This window comes from Monodelphis domestica, chromosome 4 (assembly GCF_027887165.1).
Source record: "Monodelphis domestica isolate mMonDom1 chromosome 4, mMonDom1.pri, whole genome shotgun sequence".
Taxonomy (NCBI): domain Eukaryota; kingdom Metazoa; phylum Chordata; class Mammalia; order Didelphimorphia; family Didelphidae; genus Monodelphis; species Monodelphis domestica.
Genome location: NC_077230.1, coordinates 154,117,793 through 154,135,906, shown reverse-complemented (window position 1 = coordinate 154,135,906; position 18,114 = coordinate 154,117,793). Strand labels below are relative to the sequence as shown.

The following is an 18,114-nucleotide window of genomic DNA, read 5'->3' as shown; positions in this document are numbered from 1 at the left end:
TACTGGACATCATCCATGCCTATAGTGCCAATTTCTTCTCATTTTTGCTTCATAGAATCTCTCATTTCCGTCAAGATTGGTTTATGCATCACTTTCTCTTGGAATCCTTCCCTGACTTCCCCTAACTGCCAGTGTCATCCCTCCATAATGTGTACACACACACACAACATGCATATATATTTATAGATACTGTACATGCATGCATATTATTTAAATGCTAATAGAATGGAAGTTCCTTGAGAGTAAGTACTATTCCATTTTTTTACTTTTATACACAGTGCAATTCACCAAGTAGATGCTAAATAACTGCATGTTGTTTGATTTTTGTTATTATTTTTTGCCCTCTATAATTTTTTATTGGTGTCTTTTGTTTCTATAAATAAACATTAGCTAAATGGTAGAGGCGTAGAGTGCCAGACCTGGAAGGCAGGAAAACCCGTGTTCCTAAGTTCAAATCTAGCTTCAGATACTTAGTAGCTGTGTGTATAGGAAAGTTTCTTAACACTGTTTGACTCAGTTTCCTCATCTGTAAAATGAACTACAGAAGGAAATGGCAAGCTACTCTAGTATCTCCCCTAAGAAAATCCCAAATAGGTCAGGAAGAGTTGAACACAACTAAAAAACAACTAAACATTTGGTTTCTTATAATTTTTGTTCCTTATCTAAGTAGTCATTCCTTCTAATCAAGGTTAAAAAAAGAAAGATAAAAGAGCATCTTAGCACAATAGAACTGCACATTAATTATTCTCTATATGTGTTATCATACATGAGGGATTCTTAAAGAATGAGTGTGGGGATAGAAGGCTACACTAAGTGCCAGCAATTAGGGGTAAGTTTCTCACAAATGGTGTGAAACTCATATGTGTACATGTTTGATTCCTTCCAGCAAAGAATAATACTATCTGTTTCATGAAGAATAAAAGTCTGAGAACCATTTGTTTATATTTTTCTTAAAATTTTTTTAATGTTTTTTTCCTTGGTTATATGATTCATGTTCTTTCCCTCCCTTTTCCCCTTCCTCCTCCCAGAGCTGACAAGTAATTACACTGGGTTATACACATTATCACTCAATATCTATTTCCATATTATTCATTTTTATAATAATCTTTTTAAAACCAATACCTCACATCCAATACCCACATAAACAAGTGAAAAATCAAATGTTTTCCTTTTGCATTTCTCTTCCAACAGTTCTTTCTCTTAATGTGGATAGTATTCTTTCTGTTTATATTTTTAAATAAACCAAAATTTCAGCAGAAATATAGTGGAGAGGAAAACAGTTTATAATTATACAAGAAATATTACTAAATTTTTCATCTCCTTTGACCTAACAATCATTATAGAAGGTTATTGACATCAGGAAAAGATCCACACGAGTGAAAATAGTCATAGCAATAACACTATTTATCATAGGAAAAAGCTGGAAATAAACTTTCAGTGCCTAAGGAATGGCAGAATAAATTTAGCTTTGTGAGTGTAATGCAATATGCAATGTTAGGAGAAGCAAATGTGAACAATTAAAAAAACCATGGATTTGTATGATTTGTATGAAGTAATGCTGCGTGAAGAAAGAGTCAAAGGAACATTGTATATACACTGATTAAAGTTATTTAAATGAAGATACATGTCCAAAATTCTTGTCAAACAAAATTTAGAATAAATTTACTAAATTAATAAAATCAAATATTCCTCTCATTCACAAATAGTTAATTGTCACAGTGACTTGTACCATCTGTTGCAATCATACTTACAGAAAGTTTTACTTAACTGCTGTTTGGAAATGTAGCTTGGAGTCATCTCCACTCTCATTAATGTTTAATTGCTTTCTATCTTATGCCAACAAATATGTCCATATCTCTTAAGTTCTCAAAAACTTTTCCTCGATCTTTTTATCTCTGATAGCTATTTTTTTTAAATAGTTCTTCCTTTCAAAGCTAATTTCCCTAGGAAATTAATCTATAATCAGTGTTTCATTTCTTTTCCTTTAACTTTTCTAAACTCCCATCCCATCCTTTCTTCTAAAACTGCCCTATTCTAAGTTACCAGTGACCTCTTAATTATTACATCAAATGGTCTTTTCTTAATCCTTGTCTTTCTTTGCTGTTCTGTAGTCTTCAACACTCATTCAACATTCTTTTTTTTTTAAACCCTTACCTTCCATCTTGGAATCAATACTATGAATTGGTTCCAAGGCAGAAGAGTGGTAAGAGCTAGGCAATGGGGGTTAAGTGGGGTTACACATCTGGGGTTAAGGGCTAGGTTAATGGGGGTTAAGCCCAGGGTTACACAGCTGGGAAGTATCTGAGGCCAGATTTGAACCTAGAGACCTCCAGTCTCTAAGCTTAGCTCTCAATCCACTGAGCCACCCAGTTGCCCCCTCAGTTGTTCTTTTTGATGCTCTCTCCTTTCTAAGTTTTCAGCTCCTTCTTGGTTTCTTTTGCTGAATCTTCATTCAGATCATGTCTTATAATGATGTTTTCCAAGGCTTTTTTCCTGAGCTTTCTTTTCTTCTTCCTTTATAGTATTTTGCTTAGTGATCTCAATCAAATTTCATGGATTCAATTATAATATCTATGCCGAGGATTCTCAGATTTATCTTGCTTTAATCTCTCTCCTGACAACATTCTAGCATCATGAGTGCTTATTTGACATCTCCAATTGGATGAACCACAAACATTTAAAACTAACCATTTCCCAAACTGAGATTATTATCTTTCCCCCCAATTACAACTCTTTTCTAAAGCTTTTTATTACTGTCAAGAACACCACCATCTTCCCAGTTATATAGGCCTGCAATTTAGGAGTTATCCTTGAGTTCTTCCTCTTTCTCACTCCTCTAACTCCCATTTCTGCTCTGTCACTAAGTCCTATCAGTTCTACCTTTGAAACATCTCTTCTATACAAACCGTTTTTTGCTCTGACCCCGTTAACACACTAGTTCAGTCCCTCATTGCCTTATACCTGAACTACTGCAACACCTCTTGGTTGATCTCTTTGCCTCAAGTCTCTCTCCACTATAGCCAATCTTCTATTCAGTTGCCAAACTGATCTTCCTGAAGCTCAGGTCTAATCATTTCATTCTCTATTCAATAAACACCAGTGGTTCTTTGGGTTCCAGGATAAAATATGAAATCCTTTGTTTGGTTTTAAAGCCATTTGCAATCTGGTCCCTTCCTACTTTTCTAGTATTTTTATAATTTATTGTCCTCCACATACTCTATAATAATTAACCTGGACATCCTTACTGTTCTCTCTCACACACACACTTCAACTTAACTTCTGTACATTTTTACTAGTTGGCCCCAAGACCTTGAATGCTCTGCTTCTTTATCTCCACATCCTACTTTCCCTATCCTCTTTCAAGGATCAGCTAAAATATCCCTTCAGCAAGTGGTGTGGTCTGGAGGCCTGGGATTAGTTAACTATAGGTTTCTTCTAACTCTAAATCTATAATTCTGCTTTGAGGTTTTTTTCCTGTGTTTGCTGTGTCAAAGCAAAAGGTATCTTTTTTCCCCCTCTAAAGGAAATATTTTGGTTTTGATCCATCATGATTCCAGAAGACTAATGATGAATAATGCTGTCCACACCTAATGAAGAGGCAATGGGCACAATATACAGAATATACAGTATATTTTTTGACATGGCTAAAGTGGGAATTTGTTTTGTTTGACAATGTTTATTTGTTACAAAAGTTTCATTCTTTTTTCTTTTTCAATGGGAGGAGTGAAGGGCAAAAAGAAAATAAATGCTCATTAAATCAAAACATATTTAATTAAAAAAAGATGAAATTCAGGCATTAAAGTAACAGCTCCAGGGCAACATTCCCACACACTCATTAAAACAAACAAAAACAAAACAAAATCTGTTTTGAACAGTCATACTTTCATAAGTGAAAGTCCAATAATAGTCGTAGGTATAATTCTGAAAGCAGAAAAAAAAATAACCCAAACTTTGGCTGCTCCCCTTCCCTCCCACCACTTGCTTTTCAGTCCAGGCACTTTCTTTAGGGAAAAGAGACCAAAAACTGAAAAGTTGGGAAACTCCACCTAACAACCGTAGGGGAAGGAGCTGGCTCAGAGAAGGAAACAGATCCCTAGATTACTAGGTGCTACCGGATATTTCTCTTTCCCTCCCACTGACCTTCACGTGATTTACAGAAACCCGAAAGAGGCGGTTTAGAGTCGAGCTCCAGAAGCTGCTGAATGGCCCCGCCTGGACTTCGAGGTAAGTCCCACCTCCTCTGTGACTTCGTCTCTCAAGTTGCTTCTGGTGCTGCTGTTGCTGTTGCTATCACTGCCCTGCCCTGTCCTGCGTTCGCAAGGTGGAGGACCTAAAATCGGGAGGTATGGGGCAGGCAGGTAATGGGAAGGTCTTTTGGGAAGCACCTGCTAGCCTGAGGGCTCTTTAGTTGTCTGGGATGGAAGAATAATTCCTTTAGTCTCAACAATCATTGCCAAGCAGGAGGACAGCTTTGGCCGATGACTGCCAGATAGGGGTAGGTGTGGAATGGCCAGACCCTTTCAGCTGGGCACTGAACAGTAGTGATCTGAGAGAGACACGCTAAATGCTCCCTTTGCCCCAGGACCCCCTCTCACATTATAGCTGAGACTCCAAAATAGCCTGACTTTGGTTTCGTTTTTGAAAATGAAACCAAAAGAAATCTCTTCTCTGAGTCTGCTGTCTCAAAATTTGTCGTCTTAGTAGAGAATTACATAGATCTTTTAATTAATGAAGTCCTAATAGGAACCAAGAGCAGTGGTCACCTCTTACCAGATAGACTATTTGCAGGTTTGTTGAAATTACAGGAAGGACTTGGTACAAAAGTGGCTTGTGACACATACTGGCTGTGTGACCTGGATCAGGTCATTTAACCTCTCATGGCCGCAGGAAACTCCCTGAAGTAAAAATTCTTGACTTTTTATATCATATGACCCCTTTGGTAGTCTGGTGAAGCCTATGGGCCTCTTCACAGAATAATATTTTTGAATGCATAGAACAAAATATACAAGATTGCAATGGAAATGAATTTTATTGAAATGCAGTCATCAGAGTATATTTTTTTAAGTTGGCATATCCCATATCACTTTTTCTCTAAGAATACAAATTGCAAAGAAGATGCCAATCTTTATCAGTAAAGTTCCTCAAAGGCAGCTTCCTGAACCATGAAAATGAAATCTCAGAGTTTATTAGAAAAGAGGTGAGGGGAGGATGCTAATGATAGATATGGGAAGTATTATGTTCTTAATTTCATTAACTATATTGGGGCAATTCAATTAAATTGGATAGGGGATTCTTGAGCAGTAGCTCTGCCTCCCAATATATCTGTTCAACTAACTGGACCTTTAAAAATCTGTCTGTCCGTCTGTCTATATATCTGTCTATTCATCTGCCTATCTATCCATCTACCTATTCATTTATCCATCCATCCATCCATCCATCCATCCATCCATCTATCTATCTATCTATCTATCTATCTATCTATCTATCTATCTATCTATCTATCTATCTATCTGTCCATCTGCCTATCCTTCGATCCATCCATCTTTTCTTATCCTGCTTTTCTTAAAGTTGACAACAGCCAAAGTAGGCTCCATTTAATTATTGGATCTTTTTATTTTGTCATGTTTATAATAACTTTATTGCACAGATATTTGAAAAGAAAGACTTAAAATGTAAATAGCCCTTCCCTAATATAATTTTTAATCAAAATGCCATTAATTGATCAGATGCAATTAAGATAAATTTGAAACAGTGATTGTTTGCTACAATTGTATAGCTGCTATGTAAGTGAAGTCTACAATAGGATTTGGGGCCTGGAAGGGACCTTAGGGGCTATTTTTTTTACAAATAAAGGAACTGAGATTCATAAAGGAAAAGTGACATGCAAATTTACATGGTAATTGGAGCACAGAGTTTTGTGGGGAAGTATTTTTTTTTTAATAAACCCTTACCTTCCATCTTGGAGTCAATACTGTGTATTGGCTCCAAGGCAGAAGTGTGGTAAGGGCTAGGCAATGGGGGTTAAGTGACTTGCCCAGGGTCACCCAGCTGGGAAGTGTCTGAGGCCAAATTTGAACCTAGGACCTCCGTCTCTAGGGCTAGCTCTCAATTCACTGAGCTACCCAGCTGCCCCCAGGGAAGTATTTTTAAAAGTTATTTTATTTCCAGTTTAACAAATGTCTACTAGAATGAGCATTTGCATTATATATAATAGAAGAGAAAAAAGGATTTTACATGAAATTCTTTATTATGTACAGCTTCCTTATACCTTTTAATTTTATAGTAAGTTTAATTTGTAGTTTTCAAAGCTGTCCTATACATTTTCTGTATTTCTTTCTGGTCTTCCTTCTATTCTTTTTTCTTCATTAAAAATACTTAAATGTTCTTTGTTTTGTTTGTCGTTTTGTGTTTATGATACCACCCCATCCCTATTCCTATTATTCTTCCTTCTTCATCTCTATTTTCCACCACTGAGAAGGAGAAATGAAAAAAAATCAAAGCCCTTGTAACAAATAAACATAATCAAAAAAGCAAATTCCCAGGTGGCCAAGGGCAAAAAAGGTGGGGTTTATTCAGCATCTTGAATCTGTCTTCTTTCTGTAGCAAGTAGCAAGTTTCATCTTTAGTTCTCTGGAATTTTTGTTGGCCCATTGCATTGATCAGTTCTCAAGTTTTTCAAAGTTATTTTTATAATGTTATTGTATACATTGCTCTCTTGGTTCTCACCTTCTACATCAGTTCAGGGAAATTTTTGTAAGTTTCTCTGAAACTCATCTCTTTTGTCATTTCTTATGACACAATCTTATTCCATTACATTCATATGCCCACATAAGAACAATCTTCCCCAATGCCATTTTCATCATGTCAATCCCAAGTTAAAAAACCTACAGCGGATCTCTCTGCCCTACAGAAAAAACTCCACCCTTGGCCTTGGAAGCTCTACATCCTACCTGTCCCCTCTTACCTCCTCTTACCCTCTAAGAAAGAGTCCCTTCCACCCTGATTGGGCTTCTTATGATTGCACCATCTTGTCACTAGCTTCATCATATTTTTTGTAAGTATTACTTGGAAGAGATATTAGAGACTATATTGAACCAAAACCTCATTTTATTGATTAGGAACTTGGGGTACAGAGGTTACCCAAAGTTAGTAAGGAGCAGAGCCAGAACTGAAGCCCTCTGACTCCAAATTGATCAGCTTATAAATATTTATTAAGCACCTTTTATGTGCCAGGCACTGTGTTAGATATTATAGCACAAGTACAAAGAATCCTGCTCACAAAGAACAAGACAAGTTCAAATGTAAAATATGTACCATAAATATAAGCGTAGACAAAGTAGTTAAATGCAACAGAGTTTTGGAGGACCTAGAATTAGCATTTGTTGGAGGTTGGGAGAAGGATCATGAAAGGCTGCATGTAAAACATAGTGCTTATGCTGCTACTTGAAGGAGAGGGATTCCGAGATGAGGTAAGGAGGAGGGAATGCATTCCAGGTATGGTGGAGAGTGGGTCAACATGAACTTTGCCTTGGAGGCTCTTAAAGTAGAAACTTAGTGCTATGGACATAGAATTTTAGAGTTAGAATGGACCATATCAGTCATCTAGCCCAGGAGTTAACCTTTTTATATCATGTACCCTTTTGACAGTCTGGTAAAGCCAATGGACCTCTTCTTTGGATAATGTCTCTAAATCCATTAAAAAAAATAGAACATTACCAAGAAAATCAATTATAGTGAAATAGTTATAAAAATATTTTTAAGAAGTTCATTGATGTCAGGTTAACTTTTAATTTATTCTTTTGTTCAGTCATATTGAACACTTCATGTCCCCATTTAGGGTTTTCTTAGCAAAGACACTGGAGTAGTTTACTATTTCCTTCTCTAGCTCATTTTACAGATGGAGAAATTGAGGCAAACAGGGATAAATGGCTCTCCCTGGGTCACATAGCTAATAAGTATCTGAGATCAGATTTGAAGTCAGCCAGATGAATCTACCTGACTCCAGGCCTGGCACTCCATCCATTGTACCACTCTAGCTGCCCATCCATTCTATAAATGAGGAAATGGTGCTGCTCTAGTAATCTTCCTAACTTACTTTACATATTGTGTTTGATGAGAAATTCTTTCAGTGGCTACTTGTTGCCTACCTAATAAAGTAGAAACATTTTGCCCTTTAAGGCATTTCTTATGTGGTTTCCTACTTCCCCTCATCTTTGTCCCCTCTACATACTCCCCAAATCCCACCAAACTGGAAACTTTGCCCTTCCCCTTTCTCTGGTGTTTTTTGCACTCTTGTTTCCAACTCCCTCCTTCCTCTTTAACTATTGAATTGACACCCTTGATAGGCCCTACAGAAGTGTCATCAAACCCTCCTAGCTGACCCCTAGCTGCAAGTTCTCTTTCCTTCATATTTCTCATGGTACTTTGCTGAACTTCTCCTTTGGAACATGGTTATTTGCCAACATATTTACTCAACTGAAAACTCCTTGTTACCAGGATTAGTATCATACCCACTTTTGTATCTCCAGTGCCTACCATAGTGTCTACCATACTTATATCTAAGAGATCCATAATAGGTATTTATCCTCATAAGTGAGCTAGCATGGATATCACTTTAAAGTTTGCAAAGTATTTTGTTCCTGGGAGGCTGCTATTATCCCTAATTCTCAGATGAGGAAACTGGGGCAGACAGAGATTAAGTGACTTGATTTGAGACCAGATCAGGACATTCTTTCCCTAGATCCAGTCCCCTATGTACTGTATTGCCTAGCTTTAAGGTTCACAAAGTATGTTTTCCCAAGACAATTCTTTATGGTAAATTGTGAAAGTTTTATCCTCATTTTATAGTTAAGAAAACTGAGGCTTTAAAGGTGAAGTGATATAAGACAGGAATTTAGAAGGCACATTAGAGATCATATAGTTCAAACTTCTCATTTTATGTTTCAAAAGATTTTTATTTTTTTATTTTTACAAGCATTTATCATATCTCTTCCTACCTTTCTTTGTAATTGAACAGTTAAAAAAAGGGGAGGGAACTCCTTATAACAATTATATATAGAAAAGTAGAAACACATTTCTACATTGCTCATGCCTCAAAATTGTGTGTCTCATTTTGCTTTTTAAGTCCTTCTTTTCTCTTGCAGCAGGTATCAATCCTTTCATTTTAAAAGAGCAGAAACAGGTTCAGACAGGTCTCATTTCTTAAGGACCCATAGGTAGTCAATAGAAGAACTAAGATTAAAATTGAAATTTTCTTTCTCTAAATCCAGAACCATTTACTCTATACCCCTTAGCTCTTCAACTGGATTAGGCAAACACAACTTTAACAGAGCCAAGATTAGAAACCACATCTCCACTATCCACTATATATCTGCTATATGGCTCAACAAAGTTTTAGATGGTTCCTATTAGAAATTTATAACCTTATTAAGATGTTGGCATATGCATAAGGTATTCCATAAATAGAATAAAGGTATTTAATCAAGACATGAGTATTAAGACATGCCTCATAGGGGGCAGCTGGGTGACTCAGTGGATTGAGAGTCAGGCCTAGAGATGGGAGGTTCTAGGTTCAAATGTAGCCTCAGACACTTCCTAGCTGAGTGACCCTGGGCAAGTCACTTAACCCCCATTGCCTAGCCTTTAAAACTCTTCTGCCTTGGAGCCAATACATAGTATTGACTCCAAGATGGAAGGTAAGGGTTTAAAAAAAAAAAGGCATGCCTCAAATGCATTTGAAATAATCTTTTTGCAATATAAAGCAGAAAGTTAGAAGAGGGATGGAATAACCATAGCACCATATATTTAGAGCTGGAAGTGCAGTTGTGCTCCCTTATCTGCTGATTCAGTATCCACTGATTCAGTAAAACAAAATTGGAAAATTCCAGAAAATAGAAAAAAGCTGTTCATAAGTTTCAAACGGCCTGGCAAGTGAATACAGTCCATCAGCTCAGTACAGGATTCATCAACCTGTGTCCCTATATCCCAGGAGAAACTTTCCTTCAGGCTGCCTCTGCCTGATTTTTTCATTGTAGTGTTATCACAATGTCTTTGTTTAAGAAAGTCCTTACTTTTCTAATGGTCCCAATTTAGAAGAGTAGCAGTGCTGCTGTGACCTTGTACTCAGGTACTTACTGATTTCAATATCTGCTGATTCAATTACTGTTGGTTAACAGCAGGTATTCACTTATAGCCAGTTTTAGCCATCCATAGTCAGTCTTAGAATCTATCCCTATGCATCTGAAGGCACTACTGGAACAGATGAAGAAACTGGGGACCAGAGAAGTAATTTACCCAGAGTCACATGGGTGTTTCATGTCTAGGTTGGACAGAGTAGAGGTTAGGTAATTTTATTTGGCAGTTATTGACTATGCACTGGAGGAGGTACTTTATTCTCAGGGCACTCAAAAAGGGAAAGATGGATGCACTGATTGGTCAAGGAGGAAATTAAAATTTTAGTTAACCAACAAGCATTTTAGTAATCCCCTATTATTTAAGGGACTTGCTAGATGTGATTGCAGTGGGTAGAGCATTGGGCTTTATAATCAGGAATACTTCTCTTGGTTCAATCTTGCCTCAGACTATTAGCTGTGTGACCTTAGACAAGTCACTTAAACTTGTTTGACCAAGTTCCTTAACTGTAAAATGAAGGGAACTTAAAGCCATTATAATATCTTTGCCAAGAAAACCCTATATGTGGTCATGAAAAGTCAGATATGACTGAAACAACTTAACTGTGAGATACTGTGATAAGTGCTGAGAATCCAGATGGAATAAAAGATAGTTCTTATTTTCAAGGAGTTTACATTCAAGGAGGGTGAGTAACAACTGTTAAATAGGCAAATAAATACAATGTAATTTGAGGAAGAAAAAGACCAATAACAAGTAAGAGGAGTAGGGAAACCTCAGGAAGGAAGTGATGCCTTAGGTGAACTTTGAAGGCATTAGAGACAGTTTGAGGAGGCTTTGAGAGGTCCAAGATGGAATACTGAATTCTGGAAATAGCAAGTATGCATAGAGAGGTCCAGGATAGAATTCTGAATTCAGGGGAATAGCAAGTACACTACTTTGGCTGGAATAAAGAATATGTAAAAAAAGAGAAATTTTTAGGTATGTCTGGAAAAGTAGGCTGGAGCCATAGTGTGAAGGGCTTTATGTTCCAAGACACAACTAGGTGACATAGTTGGCAGAGAGTGAAAGAGTTTGGAATCAGAAATACCCAAGTTTGATTTTTTGATTCAGATACTTAACTAACTGTGTGACCCTAGGCAAGTCACTAAAACTCTCTGACTCAATTTTTTCATTTGTAAAATGAAAATAATAATAGCATTTACTTCATTGGGTAAGAATCAACCTAGAGAATATATATATATACATATATATATTATATATATATATGTGTGTGTGTGTATAATTTGTAACTCTTAAATCACAATATAAATATTAGCTATGATGAAGATGACGATGATGTCATAAGAAGTTTGTATTTCATTGTTAAAGCAGTAGGGAGCCACTGAAGATTTTTAAAGAGTAGAGTGGCATGACCATATAGTATAGGAAGGTTATTTTGGCAGTTATTTGGAAGATGTATTGAACAGTGATAAAGGACTACTTACTCTTATTGTATGAGATAATTTTCCCTAAACTTACCTTTCCTTCCCCTCCCCATCTCCATTGTTTCTCTTTCCCTCTCTTTCCATTCTTCTCTTAAATTTATCAAGACATAACAGAATCACTCCCAGGTTTTTTATCATTAGATTCCCCCTGTGATATTCAATCATGATAAAAGTTTAAAGGGGATACATGTATTGTATCTCCATGTTAAAATGTTAGTAGTTTATCATTGTTTAGTCCTTTATCATTATTCATTTGCATCAACCATTTTATGATTCTTCTGAGTTCTATATCCTTTCTAGTGGTGGTTGTTAAATTGTGTCTATTATTTGTGATTCCTTAATACTTCAACTTTTTCTGACTTTTTGCAGAAATTTAATTTTGCTCAGAAACTCTGGATTTTGGTTATAATATTCTTGGGAGCTTTCATTTGGTGGTTTCAGAAATTCTTCCTCTTTTTACTTTGATCGTTGGTTCTATAAAATCTGAGCAATTTTCTTTAAAGATTTCTTGAAATTTTCTTTCTTTTTTCTTTCTTTCTTATTCAGAGAAACCAATAATTCTTAAATTTTTTTCTCCTGTCATTTATTTTTTTTTTGCTATAAGATACTTTATATATCTTCCTCTTCTTCCTCTCTTCATTCCCTTTCTAATTCTTTCTTCCATAGTTCTCGTTTCTTTTCCAATTTTTTGTTCTATAGAGCTCATCTACTTTGTGTTTATATCTTGAGTATCCCTACTGGATAGCTTTTTATAATGAGATTCTTTTTTGTTGTGGTTGTTTACTCATTTTTCCAGACTACTTCCTGGTTTCAGATGATCAAATGAGATAATTGAAGGTCATTTAGCACAATGCCAGGCTGCTATATAAATGCTATTATTATGATGATGTTAGGGTTAGGCTCTGTGTATTTCTCTTAGGAAAGTCTGGTCTAATCCTGTTGCTGCTTTCTTATGTGGAGTAGGGGAGTAATTAAAAGTTGTATTATTCTAGAATTCAAAGATAAGCTGGGGAACTTATATTTCCCAGGCTCTGAAAGCTATTTGATTTAGGGCAAAGTCTGATTACTGCTTTCCTGATGTTAGTTCTGTAAGTTCTTGGCCTGGGTTTGAGACTGAACAACAGTATCCTGCTACTACAACAAGCTTCCTTTTGGTTTCCTCTGGTTATTCCTCTGCAGGTTTCAGTTTGGGTTAGAAGCCAGAACTGATACCTTGCTCTGTCCCTGAGGGTTTGAGTCACATTTCTGCTGCTTGCTCTGAACATGTTCCTTGGTTAGTACACAGTTTAAAACCTTTAGCAGCTCCCCACTCAGGAATGGAGTATCACCCTTGGATATATACTCAAGATCTATGACGTGGAATTAATTTTTGCACCCTGCCCATGGTGTCCTTCTATGGGTCTTTCACAGTCTCTCACTGGACTCTGGAAAGTTCAACATGGTCCTGAGCTTTCAGGCAGTGTCCACAGGTCTTCCCAGTTTCTGTCTCTCTATGCCTATCTGGGCTGGAAAAATTACTCACTGTGACTTTTTCTTGGATTACACATCAGAATTTTGTCTGTGTATTTTCTAGATCTAGTTTGACCGTGTCTCCCACTCTGGGCTTTTATAGGCTACCTTTGACCTTATTTTGTAGGGTTCTAGGTTTTAGTTCTGTCAACATGGAATCTAGAAACCCCAAACTTGTAGCCTAGTAAGACTTGATGAATACCAAGTTTTAGGATTAGCTTGTGAAATGCCCGATGGGACTCCTGGGGTTAGGAGTCAGGGAGGGGAAAGAAGGGGTTTGGGAGCTGGCTCTTCACTTGTAAGTTAGAGACCCCAAAGCTTGTACTTGTTCCCTGTTACCATTTATGAAGACAAATATAGTTTTAAGAAGATAAAAACTATATTTATCTTCATAAATGGTGACATGCTATTTCATTTTCCTCTGCCTTACACTTAAATATTCCTAAACTTCAGTTATTGTGAATGAATTATTTTCTAGAGGAAAAAATGTCAACTGCTCAAAAAGAAGACTTACAACTGCTTCTTGAAATGTATCTTGAAGATAAAAATAACAAGCAAATTGAAGAGATATTGAAACAATTAATAGAAGACCCAAAAAATGATGTACAGAAGGTATAAGTATTAATTTAGAAAATATGTTATTCAATTTTGCTACAGTTCCAGTTTTACATCTATTGTCTGATAACCTGTCCTTTTGGAAATATGATCATTTGTAGTACCTGGTTCATTTAAGAAACCTTTCAAAATGTTATCTTTCGTTTTGTTCTAAAGCATACATCAATTCAGCAAGTTTTATCCAATGTTTATTAAGTAGATTTAATGTAAAGAGAGAATGAAAGTTATGAAGGTAGTAGGGAGGGGGGAGATAAAAAAATTAAGTAGAAGGTTCTTTGGCCTCATGAAGCTTATCATCTAAGTATAAGAATCTGAAACATACACAGATTATTATAAGGCAATATAATAGAGCATGATAAATCAATGAGAAACACAAAATTCTATTCAAAGCTCAAGGGAAGAAAGAATTTCTGACAGCAAATTCTCTAAATGGGAATTGTGTTAGATACTTGAGGATGTTGTAAGCATTTTGCTTAATATGAATAATTTATCCTATTTGTTCTTTCCACCATTTTTCAGAGCATCGATGAAATGGTACAAACAAATACTAACCTAAAGATTGAAATTAAAAAAGCTGAAATGGAGTTGCAACGACCTTCATCATCTTACCTGGTAACTTTGTATTTAAGGGTTTTATGATTTTTTTCACTTAACACCTCTCTCCCAGCGGCCAAGAAAAATTCTTTCAGTTTTATTATATAAAAATCTCCTTTAAAACATCCTAATTATTGTTTAAAGTCTTATTTCAGTGTGTCCTAAATGATTTTTGGTTAAGTATTGGAATTTCATGATAGTTGATATTTTTTATCTAGTCTGATGAAGTGATTTCATTCATTTATGAGATGAAGCTTAAATTTAGTTTCATAAAAAACAGTGAACATATGTTTAACTAGACTGAAACATGGATGTAATTTTAATATTTAAGTTTTCTCAGGAAGACCCTCTACTAATGAGGGGAAAAAAACTTTATTTAAAACATTAGTTTAATTATTGGAATTGTTTCATTTCTGTTTCCTGTGTATTGGAAAGTATGGATTATTATATTGAGAGAAATTTAGAGTTGGGAGTTACCCTTGTGAATGAATATAAAGTAGCTCTTTTAGTGAACTCACATAGAGAAGTATTTTTTTAAGCTTTCTTTTCTTTATTTTGAACTCAGAAATACCCAATAAAATGCACAGTTTGAGGCACAAATTAGACAAGTAGAGGATTGTACATGAAACTTTGACTCTTTGACATATAGCTTGCTTTTTTCTTTTTAAACTCTTACCTTCCATCTTGGAGTCAATACTGTGCATTGGTTTCAAGGCAGAAGAGTAGTAAGGGCTAGGCAATGGGGGTTAAGTTATTTGCCCAGGGTTACACAGCTGGAAAGTGTCTGAGGCCAGATTTGAACCTGGGACCTCCTATATCGAGGCCTGGCTCTAAATCCACTAAGCTATCCAGCTGTCCCCCTTGCTTTTCTTTTTAAGTAAATTCAATATATAACTCTGAAAGCTATCCTGCCTAACATGTAACTTTTACTTTTAAAGCTTGTTTTTTTAAGTTGTTAAAGCTTTTCTGCTTGTTTGTTTCTTTCTGATTTTTTTTTCTGTAAAAGAAAAGGTTTCGATAATCTTTTTTCTTTTTCCTTTTTTTAAAAACAACTCTGATGGTTTAATAATCTTCTCTTCTGCAAATTTCCTATTAGAAGATGAAAAAAAGGAAAATAAAAACCCTTGTAGTAAATGTGCACGTTTGAGCAAAACGAATTGTTAAAATTGTCCTTTTTCAAATGTCATTCACCTCCCTTTCAGGAGGTGGGTATCATGCTTCCTTACTGGTTGTCTGAAATTACGGTTGATCTTTTAATTGGTCTTAATTAATTAATGGTCTTAAGTTTCAAAGTTGTTTTTCTTTTCTTTACATTGTTATTATTGTAGAAATTATTTTCTGGAAAACAAAAGATCTTACATTATCTTAGAACCATGTAGTAATCAAATTAAGTTGTCTTACCTTATAGATGAGAGATTACATATTATGCTCAAGGTCAAAGAGCTAGTTACTGGCAAATCTTGAAATTCTAGCACTTGGTCTCCCCGACTCTCTTGGCTCTCTTCCTATGATTCTAAAGCTTCAGAAATTTCCGTGCTATTCATTCATTTATTTTTTCATTCATTCATTCATCCCAGGTTCATATGGACCTTAAAGGCTATTTCATTTTATAGGGCAGAAGCTGATACTCAAATAGATTAAATAATTTCCTTTAGGGCATGCAGAAAGTTAAATTGCAGAACCAAGAATGGAACCCAACTTCCATCACACTTTCTTCTGACCCACAATACCTCCCCTTCTGAAACCCTTTGCTTCTCCTGAAGGACTTGAGGCTCTTTTTGCAATTGCTATTAGTCCCATTCAACATAAAAGACTCTGGGCAGGACATTCTTTCATTCTGAAGTATGCTTTGTGTTTCACCAAGTATCAGATGTGCTATTCTCCCCCAAGGACCAAGTGTCCATTGGGAAACATCAGCTAGTCAGCTAGTTCAAATCACTTTTTGATGTGGTTGTTGGTGAGTCTCCAAGGCCCTCCTATCCTAGGCTAAGGACCATGTGATGACTCCATATTATGACTCTTTCTGGCATGGGCAGCCATCCCTTGGACAGTGGGGAAAACTGGGCCTCATTTTGTTCTGGGCAGCTAGATGAATACATAAATCAATAACTTTTTGTAGTACTAATTAACAGGATTAAAGACATTTAGAAAAGAGAAGCAATGTGTAACACATCATTTATCATCCCAAACAAGAGATACCCAGGCTTCAACGCCAAATAATCTGTCTCTAGACTTAGTGTGTGATTTAGCTTTCCTGAGATGGCCTTGGACAGAAGATCTTCAGAGGGGAGGTAAGAATAGGGCAAGCAGTTTGCAGTGGCCTGGTCTCTATGAAAGTGAGTGCAGCAGCTGGTGGAAGCTGGTCCTTGAGAAGCACGGACTAAACTAAAAGCAGAGTTAAAGGCCTGAGTATCCCATGGACAAAAGATAGTGGAGTGAATGACTCTTGCTTTTTACCATGGTACTAAAAATATTATACAGTAGTACTATGCATGCTCAACACACTTTTAAGTTCAATCTATATTATTACTATTTTCTCTATTACTTTCTTAAATTTAGGCAAATCTCAAAACAACAAATCAAGCCTTGGTTTGTAGCATTTGCTGATTTCCAAGGTGTAAATGGGCATCTAGGTGGTGCAGTGGCTAAAATGCCTGGCCTCGAGTCAGAAAGGATCATTTTCCTGAGTGCATATCTGATCAGATACTTAATAGCTGTGTCACTGGACAAGTCACATAACCCTGTATGCCTCAGTTTCTTCATCTGTAAAATGAGCTGAAGAAGGAAATATCAAATCCTTTTAGTGTCTTTGCCAAGAAAACCCCAAAACCCCAAAGTATCAGACATGACTGAACAACCAAAGTGTAAATGCTCACACTGAAAATTTAACAGCTGTCTCTCTCTCTTTTTTTTCTTTTTCTTTTTTTAATTTTTAATATATTTTATTTGATCATTTCCAATCATTATTCATTTAAAGACATAGATCATTTTCTTTTCCTCCCCCCCACCCCACATAGCCGACGCGTAAATCCACTGGGCATTACATGCTTTCTTGATTTGAACCCATTGCTTTGTTGATAATATTTGCATTAGGGTGTTCATTTAGAGTCTCTCCTCTGTCATGTCCCCTCAACCGCTGTAGTCAGGCAGTTGCTTTTCCTCGGTGTTTCCACTCCCACAGTTTATCCTTTGCTTATGAATGGTGTTTTTTTCTCCTGGATCGCTGCAAGTTGTTCAGGGACATTACACTGCCATTAATGGAGACGTCCATTACGTTCGATTATACCACAGTGTATTAGTCTCTGTGTACAATGTTCTCCTGGTTCTGCTCCTCTCCCTCTGCATCACTTCCTGGAGGTTGTTCCAGTCTCCATGGAATTCCTCCACTTGATTATTCCTTTTAGCACAATAGTATTCCATCACCAACATATACCACAGTTTGTTCAGCCATTTCCCAATTGATGGGCATCCCCTCGTTTTCCAGTTTTTGGCCACCATAAAGAGCGCAGCTATGAATATTCTTGTACAAGTCTTTTTGTCCATTATCTCTTTGGGGTACAAACCCAGCAGTGCTATGGCTGGGTCAAAGGGTAGATATTCTTTTGTCACCCTTTGGGCATAGTTCCAAATTGCCCTCCAGAATGGTTGGATCAGTTCACAACTCCACCAGCAATGAATTAATGTCCGACTTTGCCACATTCCCTCCAGCATTCATTACTTTCCTTTGCTGTCATGTTAGCCAATCTGCTAGGTGTGAGGTGATACCTCAGAGTTGTTTTGA

The 18,114-nt window shown here is 36.4% G+C and overlaps 1 protein-coding gene across 3 annotated transcripts in view; it reads left to right on the top strand.

Annotated features, from left to right (window-relative positions):
* The first annotated feature begins 4,104 nt into the window (after positions 1-4,104).
* The window catches only part of NMI (N-myc and STAT interactor), a 33,418-nt gene continuing 19,408 nt past the window's right edge, over positions 4,105-18,114 (top strand). The window contains exons 1-3 of one of the 3 annotated variants that reach the window (XM_007494156.3): positions 4,105-4,224; positions 13,603-13,736; positions 14,259-14,351. In XM_007494156.3, the coding sequence (XP_007494218.2) occupies positions 4,203-4,224; positions 13,603-13,736; positions 14,259-14,351 (249 nt within the window). In that variant the 5' untranslated portion in view covers positions 4,105-4,202. The other 2 variants (XM_007494157.3, XM_056793831.1) reach the window with 2 other exon arrangements.